Here is a 14,155-nt window from a genome sequence, read left to right as displayed (position 1 = left end):
AATGACACGTTCGAAATAAGGATATTGGAAAAAAATATATTAGAATTGAAGAGTATATATTCACGAAATAAGATTAGATAAAATAGTTTAACTCTTAGGAATTATACAATTTCCCAATCACTAAGCGAAGAGTCGGTGACTGAAAGTTTCCTTTCAGATGTATATGGTTCTGGATTTGGTAATCTGTTCGCGTGGCCTATATTATTCAACTCAACTCGGCTTAAATTCCAATCACCTGGTATTGATTTGATCAACGGTTTATTGGTAACACTTTCTTCGTCTGAAGAATTTCGCAGAACAGTAGGTGCGTTTCGCGTTTGTTTTTTTAGTCGTTGATTGCCGATATCTGAATCGAAACTAGATGGTATTATCAAATTGTCGTATTTCTCGGTAGGAATTATTTCTTTGCTCTGATTAGGACAACTGTTATGTATACCCTGCTCCGTTATTTTGATCTTGTCCAGGCTAAGGACATCCGCCAAAATTTTCTCTTTATACTCGATATCGTTGATAATAGACTCCGGACTACGCAAATCAGGTAAAATGCCCACCGTGCTTAGATTCATTAGAGTTGGCCTGAAAAACACAATATTAAAACGTTTTTCGTTAAACAAACAATAATAATTAGTTACTTAATAAAATTGTGATCCCGCTCTTCCGAACTGTTCGAACTCTGACTAACGATGCTCTGGGCTCGGTCGTTTTGATTCGACCTTCTTTTATTTTTCTTCGTCTGCTTAAAGAGAATGTTCTCCTCGAACTGTTGCTGGCTAATTTCGTCGAAAGTTTTCACTATTTCTCTTGGTGATTCCTGGGCTTCTTCAGCATTCATTATTGGATCATCTGCTAAATAATATGTGCTTTTATAAAATATTGTTAACAGGGTGGGTACAGCAGTTCCAGACCATGTATATAAAATTTATTTTTGATCTACTGAAACTTTTTTCGTTTGGTAGCTTTGGCATACTTTAACTAGATATCGAGCTTTCAATCTAATTCTTCGTAGGCTCGTCGATATCCCGAAATGATCTTTAATGCAAATTAATTCGGATTCCGAACAAGCTCCTCTCTTTTGGTGTATCAAAAAGTTTCTCGGGCTATATATTAAATACTATCAGTCTACAATTTTAAAAACATTTTTTTCAAAAACAAAGTTTCCTGTGACTGATAAGCGACTACAAGTCCCACATACGTCAATAAGTGCTTCAATTATGCATTGATAATGGTATTATCTATATTCGCTATATCTAAATATAACACCTGTTGATGTCAAGCTGACCTTTATAGTTCAACCACCGAATAATTCTTGAATAACATTTGTTGATAATTGGAATTAAAGAAGTGGTCATCGATATATCGTTAAATCATTTTTTGGAGGCCGTAATCGAAGTCCTGGATGCTTACTATATTTTGGATCCTTAATATTCCACTCCTTGTGTTCAAAAATTCCGTGTAGCCCAAGATTCTCTTTGAGTTGAAGACAGATCAGCGCAGTAATTATTTTATAAGTGGCAGAAGATAGAGTCAAAAGAGTTCATCAAACACTGAAAGAAAACTACTTTCACTTGAGTAACAAAGGACAGTCATAAATAAAAAAATACATCAAGGTTTTCTTCCGTCAAGAAAACATCTTCAACCAATAAGCCGTCAGAATTTAAAGTTGTAGTAAGCAATAATGAATGGATGACATTTTAGAAAAACATAATGAAAGAAAAAAGCAGGTATAAAAAAATTAAAAAGAAATAGGAATCAGCTTCTACATTAACGTTGAAAGGATTATAAAATTTATATTGATTCTGATGAGACCACTTAGCAGCCACAAGAAAGTAATTACGTGATGATCATCATATGAAGAAACTGTTCCCGGGCAAATCTCAACTAGTAGCTGAGTTTATTTATAGAGTTCCTGAAACATTTTCAATCGATTTTTTTAATGTACTGCATTTATTTGTGTAATGCAAGAGTTATCTAGTTGTCAATTTATCATTAATTGCAAATTTTATCAATTATTGAATGAATAGGTTTAGCAACATTATGAGACTTAAGTAATTTGGATTTGCTTGAAACTTTTAGACTGATAGATTGATGTGATATGATTCTTAGTGTAAAATTAAATTACGTTCCGTTAAGTTAATAGTGAAGTTATTCTTCATTAAAAATGTTCGATTTATGAATCACTAGTACAATAGTCCGGGTACAAACTGATTCAACTTAGGTACACTGCGACCACCAACATTTGTTTTTAAACCAAAAACAAAAAAAATGAAATAACTATAAATAAAATGGGGATAAATTTCTTGATTCTATGATAAATGAATATATTTTTTGCTGCACCCACTCGATAAAATTAACCTACTTTTAACATCCTGAAGATTAATTTGTGCAGGTAAAAGCCTTGGATAAGGGCTGCCCATATCATAACAGTTTTTCTCACATTCAGGATGAAAGGCGATCCTTACTAAACTTCTATCTTCTTCCAAAATAAAAATTTCATCGTTGTATGTACTCAAGTCTAAAATGCTTAAAGAACATTACTATATGAATACAGTCTAAACGAGAGTAAACATTACTTTCTTAAATGAGAAACCGTAGCTAAAATAGACATTTGCTCTGGATCGAGTATATAAACAATTTCCTTATTATAAGTAACCAAAAGATCGTTACAAAACGGAAGAAGCTTTCCGAACGAGGGTTCTAGCTGAGGTTTCAATTTTTGTAGTTCTTTCGAAATTGGGTTTAGTAACGGCACTTGAGGGCATTCTTTGGTAAGCAAATCCTGGGAATCGGAAACAGAAGGTAATATAATAACTTTATTTAACTATAGAAGCTATTATTCCAATATCCCAAGTTTTTTCTATGGACCACTACAGACAAGAAGAATTGGCTATTGGGAAGTGCATCTACACAACAATCCCGTGCCTTAAATATATTTTAAAAAGAGTTTTATTTTTAGAGTTTTAGTTATTTTTTTTTATTTACAGTTTAACGCAGACTCCGAACGTCCTCTGCATTAAGCCTACCGACTGGCGAGTGACCAACTTGGAGATCATCCCAGAAGACATCCAGTCTTACGCAGCCTGGTTTCTGGCGTGACGGATAATTTCCCTTGTCGGATTTTGCACTCTTGACTAAGGATAATCACAATTATAAACAATCACAAACATAACGACCATGCTCCAACAGGATTCGAACCCACGACTATCGCAACAGCAGGAGGACCGTCCCGGCGCCTTTGCCACTGCGCCAATCAAGCCAGCCCTAAGCAACTTTTTATCTAATCAACAATATATAAAAATCTTAATGAAATTGAAGCGGACGTGCTTTAAATGCTTCAGTATATTTTTTAAATAATTTTTGATATATGCTTTACGTTACGAATGACTGCAAGAGTGTGGTTAACTAATCATTTTGTGAGGAATGGAACAAAAAATGAGAAGAAATTGTTATAGATAATACATTGTATAACAAATTCGACGTATGTAGGAAGATAACCGCATTTGGAGATGCGATCAAATTTTCTTATTTTCGCCAAAATTGGGTTTGAGTGCTTACGAGTGTATATTTAAAAACTACAACGGAGGACGAATTATTAATTAAAGTTAGTGCAAAATATTATGAACTGTATAATTAAAAAAATAATTAAGTAAATAGCAATAATATGCAATGAATGTGTCAAAAATATTATTTGTTCGATGGGTATCGTACGCGCTTTCCTTAAGAGTTAAATAACTCGAGCGAAAATTTAATGGAATTTATACAAGTGTGATAAATATGATGGTTCAGTGGCGATGTTTACTTCGACATTTATCGCGCATCATTACACTATATGATAAATACTCCAATCAATACGTCGTTTTTACAATTTAATTAAAAGTGGATTGAATTTGTACATAAATAATAAAACGGATAATTTTATGAGTGAGGTATATTGTAATTAGTTAATTAACTTAGCTAATTATTTTCATTGCTGATAGTGATGTTAATTTATTTTCGGCCCCGTAACGGACGCCTGGTTAGGGGAGCAAGGCAGCGAATGAATCAACGCTTTTGAAGAGAGTGCCGAGGTGTTGGGGCTGGGCACTAATGTCTCTCTCTGGCAGGGATTTGATGTAGGAATTTTGGTAATTTGACAACTCTAAAAGGAATGATCCGCTTGCTCCGTATAATAATACGAATCTGATCAACAACCTGTATAGCAAAACCTTGATTATTGGGGATAATTTGCTGTTTCCGCACAGGGGAGGGTAAACTATGAGGGGGGATGTTAGATATATGAATCTGCGGTCGAAATTAAGATGATAGGTGACTTTTTATCTCCATGGAATAGGGTTTTTTTTCCGCTCTCAACTGGCCAGGGCGAGTGTCTCTATAACAGTTATAGCGGTTTAGTTTTTCCTGCTTTTGTTAGGTCTAAGAAGATTGCACAAAGTTATGATTTTTTCATCGCGTGTTGAATTTCGGTCAATTAGGTTAATTAGGTTGTTCTGCTCTGTGAACCTGTTTATAGAAAATAGAATCTTTCGACAATCTTGGATATTGAACTAAGTAGGCTTTTTAGTGATTCCGACCACGATATGTGTAAAATGTTGCAAACGTAAATTGAATCAATTATGTTGGTTACAAAGTTCTTTGTATGGGAGCTTTTTGAGTTGGAATACTGATATTCACCTGTTTATTTTTTCTAAAATTTTTGGGGAAACCAGATGAGACGAAAGTCTGACCAGATTCTCCTCTCTCCAGACTCTAACAGCTTTCCGTACCTCCCTAGATACCCTATTGTCGTCCGGATCTATGATAGCCCGAATTCCTCTGTGGAATCGATACTTGTGGCGGATCATTTCCCTGATATATAAGGAATTTGATATATAAGAAAGAATTCCTGTAAGGAAAAGTTATAGTTGCTTTGCGGGGGTGGGATCGCGAGGGTTACCTGATTGTAAGAATTTTGGATATCTTGGGTGAGCTTGATGTGTGTTCGTGTGTTTGTATTTTGGGGATCGGTCCAAATGGAAGCCAGATTTCTTGGAAAACCCAAACAGTTTTCTCAGTCGTTTTGGTATACGGGGTTTCGATAGTTCTGGCATCGGATCGGAAACCCGTATGTCAATAGGGTTTTGAATTTGCAGATTTATGAAAAAGTCAATCGTCGATAGAAGATCCTAGTAGTGAGTTGGTTAATTAAATCTTATTCGTGAGTTACGAGGGTAGTGGTGTTTCCTTTTTTGGCCAGAATTGTGGTTCCATCACCCCTGCCGGCCGTGCCATAATTCCTATAGATTTTATAATTCCAGATTGTGGAATTGAGGGGGTCTGAAGAATGTTTCTTGGAGCAAGACTATGTCTATGTTTTGTCACGTCAGTGCATCGATAGGCTCCTTTTTCTTATCGTGTACTGATTGTGCGCTCCATGATATGATGTTTAATACGTACAAGGTCACTGTCTGGAATGCCTCCAACAACGTCTCAGGGAATTAAAAATGTTCTTAATTGAACATAATATTGATATTATGGTGGTTTCCGAAATGCATTTCACAGGTAAAAACTATCTGAAATTCTTAAATATCACACACAAGTTTTATCACACAAAACACCAGATGAAAAAGCCCATGGAGGTATTGCCATAATAATTCGAGAGGATATGAAAAATTTTTGGAGAGAAAAAATCAACAAAGATTACCTGCAAAGAACCAGTATAACTTTAGAAGCCCATGGACCAATAACAATGTCTGCTATTTATTGCCCACCTAAACATAATAACAAATCGGAAAATGTCCGAGCCTTCTTTAGTACGCTAGGTAATAGGTTTATTGTCGGAGGAAATTACAATGCCAAACATCTAATTTGGGGATCAAGGATAGTAACCTCAAAAGGTAGGAGCTTGTTAACAAAATAAATATGGATTTACTAAGATATTATTCAGCTGCGTTCCTAGACATATCTCAGGCCTTTGATAAAGTATAGCATACGGGAGTGCAGGTTAAATTAAAGAAACTTTTCCCTCATCCAGATTATGAGCTATTAAAATCCTACCTCACAGATCGTCATTTTACAGTAAAACAAGTCAATGAACATACCGAATTACATGCAATATATTCAGGAGTTCCACAAGGTCGTGTACTGGATCCAGCACTATATCTTCTGTACACAGCTGATCTACCTACCACAAAAATCACCATTGTGATAACATACGCAGACGACACGGGAGTTTTAGCCTCTCATGAAGATCCAACCGTAGCATCAATTAATCTACAAACACAAATAAATCAAATACAAATGTGGCTGAAAACATGGCATATAAAAGCCAACGAAACAAAATCTAATCATATAACTTTTACGTTGCGTAGAAGAACATATCCACCAATCTATATCAATAATTATCAACTCTCGAAAGCAAAGGATGCTAAATATCTTGATATACATCTAGATCGACGTCTAACTTGGAAGAAGCACATACTCGCCAAACGGAAACAACTTGGATCTTAAACTCCGCCAAAGGTATTGGCTTATTGGGAGCAAATCCAAGTTATAATTAGACAACAAGATATTATTGAATAAATCAATACTCAAGCCTATTTGGTCATATGGCATCCAAACATGGGGAAGCGCTAGCAAGTCTAATATATCCATCATAAAACGGTTCCAAATTAAAATGTTGCGTGCCATTATCGATGCTCCGTACTATGTTTCAAATGAAGTGACAAAACGCAATATTCCTGTAGAACCAATAACGAGTGTAATTTAATGTGTCTGCGTGAAGTGCATCCCAATATACTTGCTAATTAGCTAAATATGCGAAGTGACAGTGAAGTGTATAAACTAAAATGTCTAACACCATCCGATATGATTATTGAACATATATAGACTTTAGAATAAGCTTTAAAATAAGGCTAATTAATTAAAATAGTATTTTGTACAGGAGATCACTTAATGAAGTGATTTTCTACATGCCATGTATATATAATATAAACATAACAAATACTTGTTGCCCACTGGGCAGATTGTGGAACTACTAAGAGTAATAAAAAAAATCTGTTATATTATACTGTGTATGTGCTTGAAAAGCGTTATAGTAAACAATCAAGTTCATTTGTGAATGTTGTTCAAACTACAAGGCACATCTCGATAAATAAAAAATGCACATCTATCTGAATGACAGCATAACAAACATATAATCTAAAAGCTGTATGCTGTATTAAACTGTATATAAAATCCATGTACTGTAACCCACATCAAAACTATTTCAACTGGCTATTGTTTTTGCTTTTGTTTACACCTCCTTACATTTTCGCCTTTTACTTACACTCATATAATTACAATAGAGTGATTTAAAAGGGTCTCAGGAGAGGAGGTGCCACCACACAATGTATCAAAGGCTTTATAGTATGATTAGCAATATTTTGTATGCCTTTGCTACTTATTACTTGCTTATTAAAGCTACTGGAGCCAATTTTCCACAACATCCAATTGTTCTTATCTGCATATCCACAAAAAATGTTTAGCTTTTACCAACTAATACATGTCTAATATTTGACAATTTTAAATTATAGTACCTTAAACAACAAAGTTTTTTGCACATTTCCTTCCAGGTCAGATATCCAAATGCGCAATCCAGGTCTGGTGCAAAATAGCAATAAATCAGTGGGTTTATATCCATTCTGATGAATTAGCCCTCCAAAATCCCCTAGCCTGAAATAATTTAACCACAATGTAAGTTATTTTGAACAATTTAAAACATACATTTTACGATCTTTTTTTCCCACTTGGCACACCTTCCATTTATCAACCTGATGACAAATAATACTGCGAAAGGTGGTTGAAACTAATAATCTCTGTTGTCTATAATTTAGCTGCACAACTTCGTAGGACTCATTTAGTATCTCAATAGATTTACAAATGTGCTAAAACTTTATTTATAAGATACACATTATCCCATAATTTTATATTTACCAAATAAAAATCAATTTCTGTTAAAACCACACATCCATTTTTATCACCAGAAAATAGTTTCATGCCATTTTTTGACCACTCAATTGCAGTTATAGGTGATTTATGCAGTTCAGTTACAGTGTATCTCTCTACCTATATTAACAACAAATAAAATAACCCATAATTTCAGACAGTTAATATTTTTTTGCTATATCCATAAACATATTTTAATATAACATATAAATACCTGTTTTTGTTTGGGTTTTAAAGATTCTGGCAATGTATCTGGGTGAGTTTTGGGTATTTGAAAAATAGTTATATTTCCATCCCTGTTTCCACAAGCTATCATATATTCTACAGTTGAAACAATTTTTACAAATGTTAATGAGATATTGCTATCCTAAAATGCTTAGCTAGGGTAAGACACTATTCATAATTAAAGAAAATTCGTCCTATACCTCACACCTTAGTCTTTGAAGAATTTTTCGTTTTCTATCGTACCAATAAACAATGCCAACGTTTGTGCCCAGTGCTAAAAAATCCGGTAATATATCGATACATGACAATTTGATGTCTTGGCTAAATATTTGACTAGTTTTTGTTGGTAATAGATTCAACAATTCAGTCATGGGAGCCCATTCCCTTAAGGAATATATTTGAAAATTGGCCATATCTTGCCATAGTTTATTTACATTCACCATTACCCATTTACTGAAGTTGTCAAATTCTTCTTTTTTGAAAATATGTCATTATGGTATATGATGTAAAAAATGAAGAACATATATAATTATTAGTGTGCCCGTGGTCCATTTTATTTTGATAATATATTTAATATTGTTACTGATTGAATTTAACAAATAACTAACATATATATATATATATATATATATATATATATATATATATATATATATATATATATATATATATTATATATTGGTTTTCGTAGCCAGTTCTTTTTTTATTAACCAGGTTGTCCAGCTACTACCAAGTGGTCTTTTGCTGATATTTCTTCAATTCAGGAAAATTTAGATTTTGCCTGCTCAGATGTCGATCAGCTCGCGAACAAGCGCGTTTTCAGAAGAACTTGAGCTGAGTTGTTGTTTGTGGAATGATTGAGATATGAAGTGCTTGATTTCTGGAGTTTCAGTTTCCCTATGAATTTGATTATTTCTGACAAACCATAGACCGTTTAAGATTCTCCTGAGGAGCTTATTTTGGAAAAAGTGGAGACCTAGGTACGTGACGTTATCCAGCCACGGAATTATTGCGGTGTCAATATTAAGTTGCGAGACGCGCAGTGCGTAACGCTTCTTATGGAAAATGATGGCCTGGATTTTCAGGGGGTTGATTTGCAACCTCCAGAATCTGAACCACTTGACTGCATGATCGAGCTGCCTCTGTAAACATTCATGAATTGTAACTTCGAACCTGGCGGCCGTGTCGTCAGCGTAAAACGCGACGTCAATGTGCTCTTTTCTCGGCAGATCTGAAATAAAGAGGTTAAAAAAGCCTGGGGCCAGCAGGGAACCTTGAGGTATGCCAGCATCAATTTGTTTTCGACTGGAAGGTGTTTTCCTGATTTTGACCTGGAAAGATTTATCCGATAGATAGGACTTGATGAAAGCGGTTAGATCTTCTGGGAGGCCTAATCGTACGCATTTTGCGATCAAACCATTGTGCCAGACCTTGTCGAAGGCTTTGGTTAGGTCCAGAAGGACTGCTCCAAGCTTTTTACGTTGGTCAAGAACGTGATGGATGTGTGCGGCCAGATGAATAACCGTTATATGTGCGTGTTTCCAAGACGCCGGGAAATGTTGCAGCCTCATGATGGAGTTAATGATGTTTGCCAGTTCTACGAGCTGCTTATGCGGGAGCTTTTTTAACTGCGATATTCCGTCGGAACTTGAAGATTTTTTGGTTTGAAGTTTGCCGATCGTAGTCTGTAAAGACTTTGGAGACACGAAATGGTTGAGAAGAAAGGCTGGAATCACTGGTCTTTTGATGGAGTTGGATTCGTTGATGATAGTGTCGTTGTGTTTAGCTTTAATGTTATCTAAGGGTGGGAGGCATTTCATCTGAGCCTCGTAGGTCTCTGTGAGGAGCTCGATATTTTCTTGGTCAGTGACTGCGAAATTTCCTGTAACCGCTGACTTCAGAGGGGGGATAACATTGTGCGTCTTCCCCACGAGGCATTTGGAGACACGTCAGAAGGAAGGGGGGCCATCCAGTCTTTGGTTTGCGAGAAATGAGTTCCATTTCATTGCTCGCCAAGTCGAGGCGGCCGCCCTTACCCCCTTGCATGCTCTGTTCGCCTCCCTTTTGTCTGCAGCATTAAGGGTGAATCGAGCTAATCTGCATAAACCGTTTTTTATGAGAATTTCACGTTTAAGAAGAGCGGGAAGGTTGTTTCTCCACGGTTAGGGTTCTGTTGAGATTTCGACTGTGGAAGATTCGCGAGCAGACTGAATATCACGAGTTAGCTTGAGTACGGCTTCCTCGATTTGTTCTGGAGTGTTAATTTTCGGAATTGGATGGGATTCCAGGAGATGAGATTGGTAGTTCGTTCAGTCGGTCTTTTTCTTGAATCTTGTGAGTGGGACTTGAGTGGTGACGCAGTTTTCGAGTTTGAGAAGGGCTGGACGATGATCGGAGTCTAGTTCATCAAGGACTCGAACTTCGGAAGGGCGATTTACGTCTTGAAGAATAAAGAAATCAAGGACTCTTGCTGCGCTTTGAGAATCTGAACTGGGGTGATGGGTGGGTTCTTCTGGCAGGGCAATACCGCAGCCCAGATCTGCACTTAGAGCTACGATGGCGTTACTCGCGGGGTTCGTTCTGGAACACCCCTAGGTGGGGTGGTGCCCCTTAAAGTCGCCACCTATAATTTTTGGAAATTCCCCTTCGAGTTTATTCAGTATAGTTGAATGCAGAAGATTTGCCATACAGGGAGTAATCACAAAGGGGCGTTCTTGGATATCGATTTTTATGGAGGTTGTTTCAAAGTTGCTTGCTGATAACGAGGGTAGGAGTTCGTGTTTGGCTCCTTTTCTGACGAGAATAGCGGTTCCACCGTCTCGACTCGGGGTTCAAAAGTTTCCTGGATGATAGCAATGTCGACGTCATAGAATGTCATGACGTCTTACAATTTTGTTTGTTTTCCGCGTAAGCTGTTTCCATTCCATGTCATCAGTATGAGAGATTTTGAAACAGCCATTTCGAAGATTTAAAAGGCTACTGGAAGTTAAATAAACACGTAAATGTTGCCGCTTTGGCGGCGACATTTGGGAAAAGACGAGCAAGTTGGTGAGCCAGGGCGATCACTTGCAGGAAAGCCTGCGGGTCCGGTGTAGTATCTGGAGTAGGCTGGGTAGCGCCGGCTAGTTTTTGGACTAGCTTCCTGCCACCTTGGTTACTCCATGCAGAACCTTGTGCAGGCCTAGATTCGGTTGGAATTTTTTATTTTCTTGGAGCAGGACGGCAGCTGTAACCGGTGAAGTTTGGTCATATAGATAATCTGTCGCTCTTCGCGAGGGACAACTACCTAACAATTGGTAGTTCTATCCCGGATTTTAATTTCCATCTTTGCACAAATTTGAGATGGAAGCCTTATCGAAGAGAAGTTCACGTACCTCATCAATGGAGAGTGATTCTGGGATGTTTCTTATAATTACCTTCTTATGATTCCTTTTTGTTTCGGGTGATAATATTAATTAATTGTACCTTGGAGATTCTAATGAGCTCCATGAACCTCTTCTTGTCACGGAGTACTATAGGTGGGATTTTTTCTCTTTTTGTTAGAGTTTGAGAAACAATCGTCGAAATGATTGGCACTGTTTTTGCTGTGGATGTTAGGGTTTGGTTAGTGGCCTGGCTACTTACCTGCGCAGGCTGGGTTGGTCCGGTGGTGATTTGTTTCAGTGGTGGCTGTGGGACCGTCCTGGTAATCGGCTTGTTTTGCACTGATCTGGTGGCAAATTTAGTAATCGAAGGCTGTACGTTAGCCTTGGCTTTCGATTGGGTGGATTGAATGCAGTTGCCTGTTTCGCCTTGTTACCGACCTGATTGGCTTTCCTGAGGTGGATAAATGGGTCCTCTCTCCTTTTTCCCACCGAGGTGAAACCATCATCCGGGTCTTCATTTTCCAACGGTAAGGATTTGAGTTGATTTGGTGTCTCAGGAGTTTGATGTACTGGCTGGGCCGGGGTGGGTTTAGCAAGGGCATCTTGTAGCAGCGTCCGCATTGCGGAGAGCTCGTTTCCTTGCTTGGTTAACAGTACTCGAAGTTGAGTAACCTCAATTTTAAGCTCTGCATTTTCTTTTAGCACATAGTCGATAAGTCCAAGAGCCATCAACCGGACATCGTCAGGGCTATCGTCGGCAGATTTTTCGGTTGTTGGACGGCTTGGATAGCTTCCTGGAGGCAGTAATGGTTCTGGCTTGCAGGACGCCATTGCCCCGCTTCTAAAACGCTTTTCGGCGTTTACAAATGTTTATTATATTTGGGCGAAGGTGCTGATGAAAGCGGTTTACGAGTCGATCGTTTAACAATCAGTAGCGGACCGTCTCTGTTTCTAGACCTGATAATAACTTCATGATCGGCTTTATTTGTCAATCGAGTTTACGGATATTATTTTTTTCTAATGAAATATATTTCTGCGCCACTGTCATCAATATAATTAAATATTAATATATAGTTTTTACAGAATAGAGTACCAATAGAGGATTTATTAAGATTGTCTGTCTTATTTTGTAAGAAATACTTTTATTTCTTGGTAATTAAAATACAAATATTTAACAAAACATTATAATGGTCACTATCTTGATAATATACAAGGTACTACAACGGTGATTACAATAACATTTGGTTATCAGTTACGTCAACAACATACTCTTCCAGAGACTCTTAGAAATTATGTCATTTCTAGTCAAGGCGCCGGCCTTTTATACCCAAAAGTGTACATTTCAGCATTCCCATCGCCCGGTCCCGATACCACGCCCGCCTCGGTTAGCGAATGAGTAATCAGGTGCCCTTTACGTAATTCCTCAACAATGCCGTTTTATATTTTCTTACAATTTAGAGATAGAATTTTTCTTTTTTTTACAATTTTTGGACCAACAATTATTTTTAGTGTGGCCTGGTTTATTACAATTGGTACAGACAGCTAAAGTAGACTTATATTCACTGTTCTTATTGTCAGAACTATTGATATTCTCGAACTTTATCTTTTTATTTAGAGTGCATTTCTTATGCCGATGGCCCGTTTTCTCACATTTGAAACACGTACCTCTAAATGGCTTAATAGGAAGATCGGATTGGCGTTCTTGTGGACGTAGTATTTTAGGAAAATCGAAAGAAAATGGCCTTGGTCGCTCTTTTTACTCACTTAAAATCTTTTTAAACTTCTCGCTCGTTGCCAGGATTTCGTAGTCGAATTGCCGCTCCAGCTTCAAAACGACATAATCGGTACTCAAGCATACTTAAAACCGTATTCGGGAGGAGGTGGAGAGAATTTTCGAATTCCGTAGTCAGTAAGAGATGGACAGTCTTGGGAGTGTTGCTGCGTTATATGCAAGTTCACGTGGAGATTCTTTGACAGGAAATACAATAATGAGATATTTACAAAATTCTTTCCATGTTCGTCTAATTGGTCGCTATTCACAACAGTAACAATGCCCCCGGCCTTTAAGTGAGGCTGGCGAACCAGCATATCATAATGCTATCACTTACCCCTTACTCGTTTTTTATATTAATTGCATCTCCAAACTATTCAATAAAATCCTAGCTGCTATTATAGGGATCAAATTCTGACAACATGATTGACGTCACAGCTTGTGAACTGGAAGCATCAGATGAGTAAAGTTACCACGCCATACTGGATTCTTACACTATTTCTAGCTTTTGTCCTGATAAGATGACAAGCTAAGCTTTTATACAGTCGGATTTTACCATTCTTGAAGCCGATGGTCCATCCACTACTAAGCCACTGTCAACATACATGTCAATAAGGTCGCCCTTTTTAACTCACTGCTATTTTCCATTTCCGGAATATCAGCAAATTGTTCTTTTTTTTCTTTTTCAAATGTTCTCTGTTATTCTTACTACACATACTTGATTGCATAAGAATTCCACTTCTGATGTTAGGAATTATAAATAAAGGCCCAATTTGTTTAAATAAAAAGCCTTTATTCTATAAAAATACTGGTTTATTCGTCCCACACATAGAAT

At 37.1% G+C, this 14,155-nt stretch overlaps 2 protein-coding genes across 3 annotated transcripts; both read right to left on the bottom strand.

The window, feature by feature from the left end:
• Positions 1-39: 39 nt before the first annotated feature.
• On the bottom strand, positions 40-8,639 carry LOC143198011 (WD repeat-containing protein CG11141). Of its 2 annotated transcripts, none has more exons than XM_076406912.1 (9): positions 8,385-8,639; positions 8,174-8,326; positions 7,948-8,079; positions 7,738-7,898; positions 7,551-7,686; positions 2,571-2,776; positions 2,357-2,520; positions 633-846; positions 40-576 (listed from the first exon to the last, which is right to left on the bottom strand). In XM_076406912.1, the coding sequence occupies exons 1-9, from the start codon at positions 8,625-8,627 to the stop codon at positions 102-104; spliced, it is 1,884 nt and encodes a 627-aa protein (XP_076263027.1). In that variant the 5' UTR covers positions 8,628-8,639; the 3' UTR covers positions 40-101. The 2 variants fall into 2 exon arrangements, with proteins under 2 accessions (XP_076263027.1, XP_076263028.1); XM_076406913.1 differs by having other exon boundaries at positions 633-843.
• LOC143198014 (uncharacterized) lies at positions 4,535-5,213 on the bottom strand. Its single transcript, XM_076406915.1, has 2 exons — positions 4,931-5,213; positions 4,535-4,879 (listed from the first exon to the last, which is right to left on the bottom strand). Exons 1-2 carry the CDS (start codon positions 5,082-5,084, stop codon positions 4,665-4,667), a joined length of 369 nt encoding a protein of 122 aa, XP_076263030.1. The 5' UTR covers positions 5,085-5,213; the 3' UTR covers positions 4,535-4,664.
• Positions 8,640-14,155: the final 5,516 nt, after the last annotated feature.

This window comes from Rhynchophorus ferrugineus, unplaced genomic scaffold, assembly GCF_030347505.1.
Source record: "Rhynchophorus ferrugineus isolate W39M unplaced genomic scaffold, kcgeb_rfMv2 rfM6, whole genome shotgun sequence".
Taxonomy (NCBI): Eukaryota; Metazoa; Arthropoda; class Insecta; order Coleoptera; family Curculionidae; genus Rhynchophorus; species Rhynchophorus ferrugineus.
This window is presented reverse-complemented; position numbering and strand designations above follow the sequence as displayed.

Bases quoted from the DNA above. Each gene is read 5' to 3' on its own strand.
- LOC143198014 (XM_076406915.1), bottom strand. From the start codon at position 5,084: ATGCCAGAACTATCGAAACCCCGTATACCAAAACGACTGAGAAAACTG. The intron at 4,880-4,930 runs GTAACCCTCGCG...TTTTCCTTACAG, and splicing joins TCCAAAATTCTTACAATCAG to GAATTCTTTCTTATATATCA.
- LOC143198011 (XM_076406912.1), bottom strand. From the start codon at position 8,627: ATGGTGAATGTAAATAAACTATGGCAAGATATGGCCAATTTTCAAATA. The intron at 7,687-7,737 runs GTATGTTTTAAA...AAATTATTTCAG, and splicing joins GGAAAAAAAGATCGTAAAAT to GCTAGGGGATTTTGGAGGGC. The intron at 847-2,356 runs GTAGGTTAATTT...CATATTATTTAG, and splicing joins TAATCTTCAGGATGTTAAAA to CAGATGATCCAATAATGAAT.